Here is a 16,093-nt window from a genome sequence, read left to right as displayed (position 1 = left end):
TTGTTTTCTCCTCCGGATTGTTTATCCAGCCTGTCCTATCCAGACAGGCCTGCTCAGGGTACTTTTATCATTCTTTGTTACTACCATTATCTAAATGCATTCATTATTCTTCAGCCTTCTTTATTGATTGCTCAACGTCCACATGTAGATCATGTTGGTAATACATGATTCGGTCAGACTTGAGACTGGTCCTCAAAGTGACATCTTTTGTAGTTAACATTTTAAAGCGGTCTTATATAGCAGATTTGCTCAAAACTATATGTGCTTTGATCTCTTGACTGCTGCTTCCAGGAGCATTGATTGTGGATGCAAACAAGATGAAGTCCTTGACAACTTCAATCTTTTCTCCCCTTCCCATGATGTTGCCTATTGTCCAGTTGTGAGAATTTTGGGTTTCTTCACAGCTTCAGTCTGAAAGCTAGAGATTTTTTTTAATTTGTATCAGAAAGGGTTTCAATTCCTCCTTGCTTTCAGCAAGCAATGATGTGTCATCTGCATACCAAATGTTGTTAATTAGCTTTCCTTCAAGCCTGATGTCGCCTTCTTCTTCACAGAGTCCATTTTCTCAGGTTATTTGCTCAGCATACTGATTGAATACGGGTGGGGAAAGGACACAACCCACAGCCCTATGCACATCTTTCCTGATTTTAAACCACAGGCTTGTTCTGTTCAATTGGCTGCATCTTGGTCTGTCCACCGGTTCCACATGAAAACAATGAAATGTTCTAGAATTCCCACTCTTCTCAAGGTTATCCATAGTTTGTGTTGATCCAAACAATCAATCTTTGCATTGTCAGTAACATACCTGTAAACATCTTCCTGGTGTTCTCAGCTCACTCATGGCCAAAATGATATTGCTTTGACTTGAAGGAACCTAACAACAACAAAAACCAGCACTTCCTCCTCAGAGTCTAACTTGAATTTTTGGCAGCTCCCAACCTTAGAAAATTTAAAGGTACCATTTTATTATTAAAAATCTGGAATTTAGAGTAGAGCGATCACAGGTTCACACGTCTTACACACTGCCATCTAGTCCAACAGAACCCAGAATGACCTGATAGAACCAAGTAGAATTGCTCCTTTGGGTTTCTGAGACTATAACTCTTTAAGAGGGCAGGAAACCCAGTCTTTCTTTCTTGGAATTGGAGTTCAATTTGAACCACTCATGTGGCTAGCAGCTCTACATTTATCCCAGGGTACCACCAAGTCTCCTTGAATCTCCTATCTATGCTCCAATCCACCATTAAGTGCTCTGTTGTTAGCATAAGCAACTAGTAGACAAGGTTTTAATGAATCACATAGAAAAAAGAGAGTTCTGAGCCATTAAATGGGAGAAAGCCCCTATCGGTAACCACAATGATAGTATTCAACTTTGACACATTCAAGCAATATGTGCACTTCACGGTGTATTATTCCTCAAGACCTTAAGCACAATAGTAAAGTTCCCACCTTACAGATTGCCCAGTGTCTGAGGCATTAAACAATAAGGCACAGTACAACCTCAAGCTACCAAAGAATGCCTGGGAATGTGAGGAAAACTGGAAAGAATTGTCATACTGGAATGTTTCCTAAGATGCTTGTTCTTTATTTTCTGGTATCCCAATTGCATAGACGTGTGGGAGCTGGAAAGAACAAGGTTTATTAAACAGCCAGAGAACATTAAATAATGGTCCACAAATAATAGCAACAGCAACAACAGTAAGGCTCTTCTGCATTTGTTCATTAGCACTTTATAAACTCATAAAGATAATTCATTTATGATCCTGACTTAAACATGCCATTGAAAAAAAAAGTACTTTGCCTAGTTGATACCTCACCCCATTTGCAATATAATTACCAATGTGAATGGTTCTCTTAATGAATTAGACATATCTATTTGCCTTTTAAAAGAAAACCTTGTAATGAAAAAACACCTCTCCCTGATCTGGAAATCTAAGGATTTATCAGCTCCTTTAATGTGGTTTAAACAACTATGGAGTTATGATGTCAAAAATGTTTTTCCATCAAATTAGAATATGTGATTTCAAAACCTTGTCAAGCAAATTCAATCAAATGTGAAAATAATCAAGTGATAAACGTCTGCTAAAATAAAGTGCATTTATACACCTTGCTCCTTAGAAGCACAGATGGCAAGGCTTCACCGTATAAACTTTGGACATGTTGTCAGGAGAGTCCAGTCCCTGGAGAAGGTTATCACGCTTGGTAAAGTGGAGGGGCACTGAGAAAGAGGAAGGCCCTCCAGGAGATGAATTGACATCATAGCTGTAACAATGGGCTCAGGCATGGGAAGAATTGTGAGGATGACTGAGGACTGGGCAGTGTTTCCTGCTGTTGTGCAGAGTACCTCTATGGGTTGGAGCTGACTTGATGACACCTGACCACAGTAAAATCATACATGTTCCTGTAAGTTGTTTAGACCCAATTTGAAGCCCTCTGTTTGTTTCATTTTGACTCCCCTAATGAGTGAATGGCATCAGGAAAGAAGATGGATGGTTGGCCTGTCGAATTCTGGATCCTCGGGCCTCTGTCACCTTAGACAACTTACTAAACTCACCTGAAATGGCAGTTTCCTAATTTCTGAGCTGTGCCTTTAGACATGACAACTGTGAATAACTGAACTTCATTCAGGAGATCTTTACAGCAGTTTGCGTTAGTCACTGTCCTATTGCTTTTGATTCCTGGGAACACCATGTAAAGTAGAACAAACCATGGCCTGGCCCTGTGCTAGCTTCAGAGTTGCTGGTATGTTGGAGACCATAGTTATCACTATTGTATAATCCAACTGTTGTCTCCTTCACTGGTTCTACACTTTACCAAACTGGATGTCCTTCTCTAGTGACAGTCCTTGCTGGTGTCATATCTGGAGTAAATTACTTCAAGTTGCGGGAAATGGTCTGGGATTAGTCATGTTTCCTCGGTAAATTTTCAGAAGTCAATTGCCTGGCTTTGCTTTTTAGTCTGTCTCAGTCGGGATGCTCCACTGAAACCTATACACGCTGGGTGACCCCGTGGTATGTGTAATACCGCTTCAAGTGTCAAACCACACACAGCCACCACAGAATAAGAAACTGGCAGATGGAGATGGTAAACAGAAATAAGAATGTCTTCAGAAATACTGCCTGTACATGTTTCCTAACACATCTGAATATGTTTTTCAATTTTTCCATCCTGGACCACCTGTTAGACTGTGAAGATATCAGGCATGCCATTTTATACTACACCACTCTGGTTATCGTTTTGTTACATGTCTCTGAAGGGATGTAAATTTTAAAAAGGGATTCTTAGTTTAGCTAAACATTATTCAATAGTACTGTAACCCATTTCTCACTGCCTTATGAATCTCGTGATATTTCATTGAACAAGTTGTTTAATGGCATTGTTTATCCTGGTTAACATCATCATTATTTTTAAAGTAAGAAAGAATAATCAAGAAGTGAGTTATTTCATCGAAGACGTACTGTACATAAAACTCATTGAATGAGGATTGTAAAACCCCTGTCCTAGAGTGTACTTCAACTCATGGAAATGCTATAGAACATTTCTGAGGCTGTAATGTTTACTGGAGCACCAACAGCCTCCTCTTTCCTCTCCATCCTAATTGATAGGTTTTAACTATTGCAGTTAGTAGTCCAGTCCTTAGCCTACCACATCAACAGTGTTTTTAATGGCGATATTCCATTCCTTTTGTCTCCCTCTCTCATAAATCCCAGGTGATGTGTGCTCCATAGTACATAACTCTATGTTCCTTACTGGACTTACTCCTGGGGAACACTTTATCTCATTGCTAATCCTGATAGGCAAGGTAATGCTCTCACATTCGATCACTGGCTTAAATGAATTCAAGGGTCACTGTGCTTTAGTGTTACCACCTAGGCTTGTCAAATTTTCCCCAGTTGCCTCTATCAAAATGCTCCTTGGAAATCATTTTTCACTTTTGCCTTGAAAAACCAACTCACGCAAACAACCAAACTCAGATGAAGAATGTCTTTGGCACATAGAACAATACAGAGATGTGGATTAAGTAAGGGGAAAGTTCTCCCCATTGACACTGTAAGCATGGATGGCAATGGAGGTATGATTTACCCCAGAGAAATATTAGAATAAGTAAACTGACCTTTAGCTTCTGTCACTGCTGGGACAAAATGAGGATATAAATAATAATTAATATCTACTTATCATTTGTGATGTGTTAGATTTCATTGGCTTTGCATTTATGTGTAGGCTATTTACCTAGCACTACCACTTTCCTCCTCTCCAGGAGAAAGAAGGGACTTTCTACTCCCAGAAAGAGGCATAATCAGAAAAGCTCACAGGGGCAGTTCTCTCCTGTGTGTTAGCTTCAACTCGACCACAGTGAGTGAGTTTGATCAATTCTTTGCAAATAAGTAAGACAAAACAAAAACCTAAACTAAAATCATGCATTCTTTCGGAAAGCTCAAAAAATTCATCTACTTAAAATGGGAGGCAAAGCAACAGGGAGTGACTGTACTGGTTTATTTCCACTAGAAATTTCAAATCCTCCTATAAAGACTTCAAAAAAAGTAGTTAGCTTATTGCACCAAATGCTTTATGCCTGCATGACAGTTTGGTTACACTTTTTCAGGCCATGGTTGGAAAGAATACCTTTGAGTAATTCTAAAGCTGACATAATTTTTCTAGTTCATATCTCTATCCTTTGTAAATCAATTCTACTTACAAGCAATAGATAGGTAATTCCAAACATGCAAGGACTCTATATTCCTGTTCATATTTGCACATATATCATTGCAAAGTCTATATGTGGGCAGATGTGTATAGTATACAAGCAGTTTCAAATTCACTTATCTAATTTCACTGAGATCTGTGATAGCACTATGCTCACATTATAACAGATGTGACTGATTCAATTCATTGAGCATTTTTTGAGTGCAAGATAGATTTATGCTATGGAATGTTATACTAAAGGATATTTATGCAATCTTGCTTTTGGGAATCTTTCAAAAAAAATGGACAGACTTGAAAGCTGAACATCTATTTGTGACGATTTAATAAGCACCTCTCTAAACTGAGTATAGTTAAATACATGACCCTTGGAAGTTCATAGATGATTTGATATAAAAACAATGATCAAGCAACATGTAAATAGCAAACAACACTCACATAACTTGTTTCAAGTTAAAAACCACTTCTCCAAACCATACTCTTATTAATAGTTGTAACAATTCTTTAAGAAGTTGGTATTAGTATCTTCTTTGAGAGAGACTAGAATGATTCAGCCATAAATTTCCCAGACAAGTAACTTTGTCACACAGGGAGAAAGTAATATTAATAATTCCTCAAAGAATTGCCAGGAATAGTACATGAAATTATGTAGTTAAAGTTGTTTTACAATTTGAAAAGACAAACAAATGTTGGTAAGTAAGCTAAGCAAATGATCACCCTAGGACATGAATGTAAGTGCTTACTTAGTTCTACGTACTGTTCTATTTCTCTCATAAAACACAAATTCTCAGCGATCTTCACTTGAATTTTGGGGTTTAAACTACAATAGATGCTTTTGGAGCATCAATTTTAATTCATTTTACTTCTAGTAATTAAAATGTGTTGTTGTTCCCCCCTGTTTTAGCACATACTTACTTTTAACATTTTGCGAGATACTACATAGTGCCAAGGAACACACCTCTCCTAAATGTCTTTATTCTGTTCATATTTGTGAGAGAATAAATGTTTCATAAATACTTGTTGTTTAGATAAAGTCATGCTTGTAGAATGAATGGAGCAGATACTTTCATTAGCTGTAACCTATATATTAGCTGAATTATAAATCAACTTCAAGGAACTACCCCAAATTATCCATAATTATTATTTAAATATAAAGGACACTTTTTATTACATTACTAAAATAGTTGGCTTAAATAGCTTGATCATGTACCTAAAGTAGTATTTGGTTACTTTTGTAAAGTTATTAATATAATGAATGACAAAATGCAATGCCAAGTGCATTGTAGTCATATATTTTCACCATTTCTAGAAATTCTATCATTTTTAGCATTCTAGATTGTGGGATCATTACTTAGACTTATTTCGTAGGATGGCCTACTAAAATGAATTCACTTTCATTTGCTAGTATTGCAAGCTTAAGATGCTCTTTTAGTTTATACTGCAGGGGCAATTGTACCCTGCCCAACAGCCTCACTATGAGTCAGCATCAACTCAACAGTATTGAGTGAGTTTGAGCAATCCCACCGCCATGCCTTGCAAACACAAAAACCAAAAAAACATGCATTCTTTCTGAAAGCTCCAGGGATTCATTCACTTAAATGGGGAGTCAAAAACACAGTGAGGGTTTATACATTTTTGTATACATGGGCACTTGGATGCACTAAAGATATCATGCCGGCTTTGAACTCTCTGTTCCTTTTATTTCTTTTTGAACACGATGAAACAGTTTGAGTTTATCCTCCCACCCCTTGTGACTTTTTGACCTTTTCTATCTGCATCATCAAATTAGACAGATGGTGTCATTTGTGGTTAAGAGACCAAACTTTCTCATTTTGAAGGTCATTTATCCACAACCAATTTGATGGACAGCAGGAAATTCACTAAAAACAAAAAACAACAAAAACCTGGTATATGTTAGGGGGAAAAATCCATCTATAAAGTTGCAATCATTAAGTGTTGACCATTGCTGAATCCATTCATTTGCTGTGCATCACGACTGTAAAGCTATGGCTGCTGTCCTAAGAGAAGATGATTCAAAGGGAGGTGATTAAGGAGTGAAGCTAAAAACAATAGGAATAGTATGTGACCTCATGCTGGCTGTAATACCATTTTTTCTTGATATTTCTGAAGAAAACCTGAAAGCTTGCTTGTACCTCAGCTGCATATGTTTACATGATCATATTGATAATATAGTTAAATATTTACTACTGGCCATTTATCCATGTGTGGATGTCCCTTTGAGGAGATGGTAAAATAAGCATTTTTTTAAAAATAGATATATGATTCTCTGAACCATGTAGGAATATGTGGGTTTTTTTTCATAATATTTGTCTTTGTACTATTCAATGTACACATTAATTTCTGCAAGGGAAATGTGTCCATTGTGACCCTGAAGGACATGAATAGAATTGCCCCTGTGGGTTTATGAGATTATAAATCCTGATTGGAATAGAAAGTCTCATCTTTTTCCCATGGAGCAGCTGTGGTTTAGAACTGCTGACCTTAAAGGCTCAACTCTATGGCAGTGAGTTTAGTTTGTTTTGGTTTTGGAGGTAGGAATGAAAGAACCCTGAGAGTAGAGTGGTTAATCTGTATGTCAAGATTTATGCTAAATCCTGAATATATTGGTCAACACTATGAGTTGTAAACAGTTTTTTTCCCTTTTTTTTTAAAGCTCCAATTCTATGCTAAAGAAAGCATGCCCATATTTTTGTATACTTTAAAATAAAGATTCAAGGAATATCAGAAAATGATTTTCTTATTTATAGAAGACCACAAAAAGTTGGAATTTTAAGCTCTAAGATGCATAATAATGGTGCTGAAGTGATAGAAGAAATTGCTTTTTTATTTGGTCATAAAATTATCCCTTTGCCCGGAATCCAGGATGGATGAGCCCTATAGGACCAGTGGTGTGAGTGGCAAAACAGGGAGGGTAAAGGGAGAAGGGGAAGGAAAGAGGGAACCGATTACATGGAACTGTGTGTGACCTCCTCCCTGGGGGACAGACAACCAAAAAGTGGATGAAAGGAGACGTGGACAGGGCAAGAAATGAAAAAATACCCATTTATAAACTATCAAGGGCTCATGCGGGAGGGGGGAGCGGGGAGGGAGGGGAAAAATGAGGACCTAATGTCGGGGGTTTAAATGGAGAGAAAATGTTTTGAGAAACGATGTACAAATGCACTTTACACAATTGATGTGTGTATGGATTGGGATAACAGTTGTATGAGCCCCTAATAAAATGTTAAAAAGAAAAAAAAAAAACCTTTAAAAAATATTATCCCTTTGCCCAGAAATCTCATCATAATGTGCATTTGTTCTATCCACACCTTCTTAGTAGTGGTTTGTGTTACATATTAAAATGTTATGCATACGTAACCACGAGCAACATGCTAAAGGCAGGGTGGTTGTTACTCAAGCAAAATGTTCATTTACTTATTGGAATAGTTTAGAGATATAGGAAGCTTCAGTATTTTTGTAGTAAACATTGGTATGCACTTTTAAGTTCACATGTAGATGCGTTTTAATCACTGAGCATCTCCCCACCCCCTATAATCAGGGCATTCTATTTATACAGCATTGTGCCACAGAGTCTTTGGGGAATTTTGTTTAGTTATCAAGTTTTCTTCTTTGGAGCCTGCTTTCTGAGCTTCAGAAGCTACACATTTTATATGCCACCAATGAAAAAAATTTAATTCTATATGTATGCTTTTGCTATCTTACACTTGTCGTGGAGACACATCACATATTGGTACAGAGGTTACTTCTTATTACTTTAAGTGTCTTGGTGTTTCAATGTGAGGTAAATGACTGAGTGATATAACCTAAAGACAATACAGAGGCACAATCACTAGAATGAGACACTGAAGAATACATCACACCTAGAATATATAAGGAGCTTAAAACCAGAGTCATTCACAAGCATTGACACCATTTTAAATGGTCATCAGTGAATAATTTACTAACGTGTTATGGTCTTTGTTTTTCAGGTACTGGGAGATCGATGGGCAAACATCTGCCGGTGGACAGAAGATCGCTGGGTCCTTTTACAAGACATCCTTCTAAAATGGCAACGTTTTACTGAAGAACAGGTGAGTTTCATGGGGGGAAATTGCGACAGAAAAGGGATGGAGGTTTATTAAATTTAAACACTTGACACAGAAAAGCTGGTGAACTACTTTTAATATTGTGATTACTTCTTAGAATTTTAAACTTTTTTTTCAGTGCCTTTTTGGTGCATGGCTTTCAGAAAAAGAAGATGCAATGAAAAAGATTCCAACTACTGGCTTTAAGGATCAAAATGAAAAGTTATCAAGCCTCCAAAAACTTACTGTATGTATTTCTTACATTTAAATATTCCTTTAAAATCATAATAGTGCATATTAAAACCACTAATTAGTCTTTTCTATCCTCTCGAAGCTTAAGCCAAATGTTCATCATTTTTGCTTAGATCGAAGTAAACTCATCAATGGTACCTTTTTCTTTCCTTCATTAAAATAGGAAAGGTACGGGTCACTTTTTTAGTTAGTTTTTAATTTAATTTTTTCCAGATAAAATATATAGCAGTTCCAGATTAAGACTTCAGATAAAAGAAAAAAGTTACAGTAAGAAGTCTTTGTTAAATATTGTGTTAGTCTTGGTAGACTAGAAAAACAAATTTGTAGGCACTCATGTGTATAATAAAGAGTTTTATATACAAGAGCAATTGAATATTGAGGAAACATCCTAGTCCAAATCAAGTCCATACGTCTGATCTTAGGCCATATGTCTGGTACCAATCTATAAATTCCTCTTCAGTCTCACGAAACACATGCAATGATGCCAAATGCAGGAAGATCACAGGCCAGTGGGTGGGAATTCTTTTGGATCCAGTGGCAGTAGAAGTAGCTCAGTGATGGCACATGACTCCTTCAGCTTCAGGGCTCTAGCATAGCTCCACGTGTCTTGCCTCTTGCAGGGAGTGAGCAAGTGTCTCACCTCCAGCAAGCTATTTACCTCCTTAATGCCTCCAAATGAGGTCATTAAGCTGTGACCTGATTGACAGGCTAAACTCCACCCCTTCACTTTTAACAATAGATTATGTAACTACCACCAATATTTCTTGCAATTCCTTGTGATTTCTTCTTGTAACTACAAGGGTGGTTAAGAAACATAGAAAAATTCAATATATTTTATCCAGAAAGTTTTAAAGGATTTGTATTAGTCTGAGTACTTTGGAGAAACAAATCCACAGCAACTCACGTATAAGAGAGAGTTTTATGCAAAGAAAATGTGCATCACGAAAACATCCCAACCCAATACTGCCCAAGCCCACAAGTCCAACATTAACCCATACCCAACACCAGTCCACAAAGTCCTTCACCTCACAAAACAGAAGCAATAATGCCGACTGCAGGAGGAAAGCTGAGTCAGTGAATGTGTAATCATCTCAGCACTGGCAGGGGTCTCCACATGGCTGCTCCAGCACCCAGGGCTGCATCGGGGTAGATCCATGTGGCTTCTCCTTGGGGATGTCTTGTAGGAAATCCATCTTGCAAGCTGTAGCAGGGAACTGCTAAGGCAGCTGCACCCGATGCAACCATCACAAAACAAGAGACCCGAGAACTAGAAAGGCGAGGCTTCACCACGCATTTATCCCTCCGCCTTTCAACCAGCACCACATGTGATTATCGGCCAGGCTGGCACAATTAACTAACTCAGGAATGTACTAGCAAAACTCTAAGTAATACAAGAGAAGGACATGAGCTGGTTATAGTCACTTTTAAGGGGCTTATCCCATAGTTTGGAAAACAAGACAAAAACATTAAAGCAAATGAATAAATAATTAAAGGAACTGATTGTAAGTGCCCCTGGTGTTTTCAAAAATGAGAGCACTTGGCAGGTGCAAGAACTCTAGGGGAAGGCTTTCTTGAGTCATTTTATTTTAAGTTGGACATTAGAGGATTAAAAAATTTTTTTTTAAGTTTGTCTTTCTGTCAATTTTATTATTTTCCATGAAGTAGGATCAGTTTATTATTTTAAGTAAAATATTATATAAAGAAAATTTTCTAAAAGGTTTGATAGATCAACTCTATTAAGCTTTAATTTGGCATTAACTATTGTGAAACAAAAATTGGTAAATAATTTTAATAACTATACCTAAAGGAATACATTCATATCTGTGTTTATGCTGTACATTTTAGATCACAATAGGTAAATCATTTTCATAAGGCTAATCTTAAATAAATTGCCCAAGTATTTTAATTAATACTACCATTTAACTAAATGTTTATTTGTAATATATAATCCATAATTACTAATCATATTAGATTTTTAAATTTATATAGATTCACATATCAACTACTAGTTCTTGATAACAAATAATTGATAGACTATATATTGGTTTTTTTTGAGTGAGATAAAACTGAAGACAGATTCAAAATAATCTCTATAGACATCAAAATCTGAATGCAAAAATACCAGTAATATATTTGTGTTTTTATTCTGTGATTGATAGGAAATAATTTTTGAATTTCCTTTGATAGTGTGATTTTTGGTAATAAAGAAACCAGCCAGAAGAACTGAATTAAGGCAGTAGCCCTGGGTATGGTATAAAGTGGCACCAACCAAAACCCAAAATCAAACTCATTGCCAAGGAGTCGATGCTGACTCATAGCAACACTGTAGGACAGGGTAGAACTGCCATTTTGAGTTTCTGAGACTTTAATTACTTATGAGAATAGAAACCCCCATCTTTCTCCCATGGAGCGGCTTACAGATCATAACCTAATGCATAGCCATGAAACCACTAGACCATGATGAGATGGTATTATGAGTAAACGGTGGTAAGAAAATGATGTTGGAAATGACTTCTGAATTTCTCAGTTGCAATATTAACCTCTATTGAAAAATAGAAGAGAAATTACTTATTTTAAAAGAATAATAATTATTTAAGATTTGGATAAGTTGAATAAAAAATTTCTGTATTATATATATTCATATGCAGCCTCTTTAGGTGTAAGTTCTCTATTTACCATCATGTTTACAGCATTGTGGATAATGATGGTAATAGCCAATAAGCATAATTCAATAAATAAAGAAATAGATTTACATTAAAGAGATAATTGTACAATAGAAACTATCAAAGAACCCATCTTTATATGAAAAAGGGCCCATCAATATGCAAAGGGCAGAAATTTCAGAAGGCAAAACTTCCTTTTCTGTCAATTATGATTACTATGTAATATTATATCCAAAAATTATAGCTTACCATGATTGTTTAATTAAGCTCATTAATTTTATGGGTCAGAGGTTTGAAGAAGACACAGAAAGGAGGGCTTGGGGATCTCGGGACCCTTCAACTGGGAAGTCTAGATAGCGAGGGCTGGTATCATATGAAGATAGTCCCTCACGCTGCTTAACACCTGTGTTGCGATAGCTTAAAATCTAGGCCTAGTAACCAAAGGCTTTTCCACAGGATAGAAATGTTGAAAAGTTTCCAGAATTATTTCAGGGAGGCTAAGGGCTCTAAGCATGTTTGTTTCAGTGAACAAGGCAGAAACGTGAAGTGCTTTCTTCAATTTGTCTTTAAACATCGTATAGCCTCAGAAATTACCAGACTGTATTGCTGGAAACAGTCACCGACCAGGGAAGGGGATTAGACTTAGGGAGCTAGACTTCACCTCTTAATGGATTAACCCAAAGTCAAATTATAGAAGAGCATCTGGTAGTAGATATTATAAGAACCATATTTGGAAAATGCCATATGCTAGACTAGTGAAAATTTATTTTGAGTTGGAAAAAAATCCTAATTTCCAAAGCTAGTGTGAGTCCCTTTGTATATTTTTTTATTAGACTTACAGGTAAACAAGGTTGATTTTAGGAAGCTACACAGTGACAAGACCAAATATGTTAAAACTGGAAGGGATCTTATAAATCAATTAGTGGATTCCCAGTCAAATTACATGCCTGAAGTATCATGGGAACAGTTACCTAAGTTATTTCTGAAGAGGGAATTGAGATCCAGAAGTAGTCATTTGCGGTATCATTTTTTATGTTAGGGACATACTTGAAATTTCAATATTCAGTATAAATTTCAATATGATCATTAAAACATCCTATTCAAATCCTAGCTTTTAAAACCATTTACAAAGTTCTCATATTGTTTAATTTCTAGAAAGAAAGAAAGAAAAGAAATGAAACTTGGAATTGAGCACTGTGAATTCTGCAAATCATTTACCACTATGTTGACATCGTGGGGTGTAAAAGACTGCTAGCCCCCAACCCATAACATTACTTTCATAACAACGTCTCAATAATTTTCCAATATGTTTAGAATTCAAATTATGTTACCTTGTGAAAAAAGTGAAAATATGTTTCCTATAAGTCTTGCCATTTGATAGTTTAAGCCAATTAACAAAACCTGACAGCTGGTCTAGAATTTGAGGTAAAATTCCCCTGCTGACTCAGGTAGTGAGTAAGAATTTAATGTTCATTAAAATATGTCACAATCTGAGACTCAAATCAGGTACCATCTGTCACCAATTCTTACTAGATATGTAGGTATAGATACAGTGTGCTGAAACTCTCTTTTATTTACAATGAGTGTAATTTGTTTTGAAATAACATCACAGCCCATGAGACCTTCTCCAATTTTTCATTGGAGGTTAAAGTGGGGTGGAGACACTGGTTTCTCATTTCCTCAAGATATGTAGTTTTATATATAACATGTAAGTTGACCTTTTATTTGTTTTATGATCAAAACTGATTTTTAAAGGGTGTAATAAATAAAATTAAAGGAGAAAAAAGAAAGTGTGTCCATATGTGATAAATTCTAAAATGTGTAGGATATTATAAACTATAATTCAAGTGTCCCAATCACAGACAAGAATCTGACACTGTGTAAATTCGCTGGTGGTATAGTTATTATTATTTACCAAGAAAAGACAACTCCAAGAAGCATGGTGTTCTGATAGAAAGTGTGCTACTACAGAATTGCATATACTCTCCATGGGCTATTGGAACACGCGACAGATCCAGTACTTGGTAGAGAACCATAAGTATATGACAAAGTGGCCCTTTTCTTAGGATTTTTGACCTGGCTCCAAAATCCTGTGTTCACTCAATAAGAATTTAACCAGATAGGGCCTCAAAGTGTGGTACTTGGATACTTGTTAGAAATGAAAATTATTTGGCCACATCCCAGGTGATTCTGACCCTTGGCAATGCAGTTGTCAACCTACGTATAATAAGAAACATTGGTGGTGCCATGGAAGACTACTTATATATAGATAAGTAACTACAGCTAAATAGAGTAGGAACTAAATTAAGTTTTGCTAGTTAAAAGGACATTTTTTGTTAGAATACCCTGCGGCATTCTGTGGGGCAGAATTAAGATCCTGGAAGTCTATGCTCCTCTTTCACTTCTACTCAGCTCCTATCCTTCTTGAGAAATGTGTCTGTCTCTTCCTAGTTCTATTAGTTGGGCCACAGTGACTACCTGCAGCTTCATGCCGAACTTGGAACTATGTCCATGAGACTAGCTATTATCTAATGATTACGATGATGAAAATGCTGGTAATGAGTATCATTAAAATGATAAGCGCCTATATAAAATGTAACGTTTTAGTCACATACATTTTTCTGAAGCCTTCTTTTACTTCTTGAGTTTTCCAGAGGTCTGTGGGCCTCTGACACTCAGAATTGTAAAAATATTCTTATAATTTGTAACAATTAAACCCCAGTTGTTTAAGATGCACACATAAGAACCAACTTTAATATAAATGGCACTCAAGCATAAAATGGAGAAGATAATTCATTACCATGATTCAAAATTGTGATTAATGGCCTGTCTCCTCTCGTCTGCTAGTTATGGAGAGTCGTTTGGGAGCTTGGAGATTATGGAGAGGGAAAAAGGAGAGAGTATGAGTGGATTTGGATTAAACAAGAGGAAATCAGTAGAGGCTAAACCACTCACTTGCCATCACTTTTTAAAATGTCTGCAATTTGCTAGGTAGAGATTTGGGTTAGCAAGGGTTTTTCTTGATATTTAAATTTACATGAGAATACATGATTTATAGTGCATGCATTTTAATACATGGCTTATAGTACCATATACTCATATTCATGCAAAAATTTAAAGAAAATAAAAATGTAATGAATCCCTATACAGTAGTGACAGGAATATATGCTTTCCCAAATGGCAATTGACATACGTGAAGTGCAAATTTAACTCTTATTATTTGGGAAAAGTTTTTTTTTTCTATTCGTCCAATATGCCTTTGAATTTAATGGGAAGCTAAATTGCAAGTTTCAAAATAATCAACTTGTCCAACATTTTTCACTCTTGGTTTCCACTACTGAGTTTTCTTTTGATATGTGTTACACTTATATATGTGCATTCATATTTTCATATACTGCATACTTTTGAGATGAGACAAAATAAGAATGTGAACAAACTGATTTGTTCTCTAAAGAAAGAAATCAGAAATGAACTTCAATCCTTGTCTTCTCCCTACGCATGGCATAAATTAATCTAAAGTATAACAGATGAAGCAGATTCTGAATGAAGGACAGAAAATATTAAAGGGGGCACCAGACTATTCTTCAATTCAGAACTCTCAATGTAGGTGACACGCCAAAATGACATGCCAAAATAGCTACCTAAAGTCTCCTTTAGAGGCGAGTGCGTTCACTTCTCTGTGTCCTTGACACTTCATGAGCCCGCATGTGCCAGGGCTTCATAAAAAGGTATTTGCTATTTGTAAGGGTTACATGCTGGAGAGACTGGTATCACAGTTTAGACTATGTTCTTAGTACTTGATGCTGCCAAAAAGAGGATATTGTAAAGGGCCTGTGAGAGAATTTTGTCATTTTTAGCCCCTCTTACTCTTTGCTTACAAGTTAACTCAGGGACCCACATTAGGGACCTGAAAATTGAAATTTCCAAGGAGCAAAGTGACCTTAATTGATAAATGAAATGATAAGCTGTCTTGATGTACTGATTTCACTTCACAGAAGCTACTTTAGATGTCCATTCCCCATCAGCTGAAGGGAACATACATCCCCTATAGCTTCCTGGAATTTGGGAAATATGAATGACATACAAGTTACTTCCTAAACCATATGGGCCCTTATAAAACATGCAACCTGTTTTCCAAGGATTTGCACAGTATTCAGTGACTCCATTCTATTACTTAATGAGTTCTAAAAATAGCTCTAGGAAGATAACTACTCAAATAGTCTGATGTCAATTAAAGAATGAAGGCTTGATAAATTTAAATATCAGTTAATCAGATAACACAGTTTTTATCTTCAAATCATGAAGAGAATGTTAAAACGGTGGGGGAAATCATAAGATGATTCTATTTGGATAATTCCAGAAGTTCCAAATGGCAAAACCCATCATTCTCAT

At 36.3% G+C, this 16,093-nt stretch overlaps 1 protein-coding gene across 4 annotated transcripts in view; it reads left to right on the top strand.

The window, feature by feature from the left end:
- DMD (dystrophin) overlaps positions 1-16,093 on the top strand; it is a 2,430,848-nt gene that overhangs the window by 714,216 nt on the left and 1,700,539 nt on the right. For all 4 annotated transcript variants that reach the window (XM_045298663.1, XM_045298661.1, XM_045298660.1 and 1 more), the window contains 2 exons: positions 8,691-8,792; positions 8,926-9,033. In XM_045298663.1, coding sequence (XP_045154598.1) covers positions 8,691-8,792; positions 8,926-9,033 — 210 coding nt within the window. The remainder of the gene's footprint in view (positions 1-8,690; positions 8,793-8,925; positions 9,034-16,093) is intronic.

This window comes from Echinops telfairi, unplaced genomic scaffold, assembly GCF_000313985.2.
Source record: "Echinops telfairi isolate 266 unplaced genomic scaffold, ASM31398v2 ScPeMD7_7436;HRSCAF=8474, whole genome shotgun sequence".
In the NCBI taxonomy this organism is placed as follows: Eukaryota; Metazoa; Chordata; class Mammalia; order Afrosoricida; family Tenrecidae; genus Echinops; species Echinops telfairi.
This window is presented reverse-complemented; position numbering and strand designations above follow the sequence as displayed.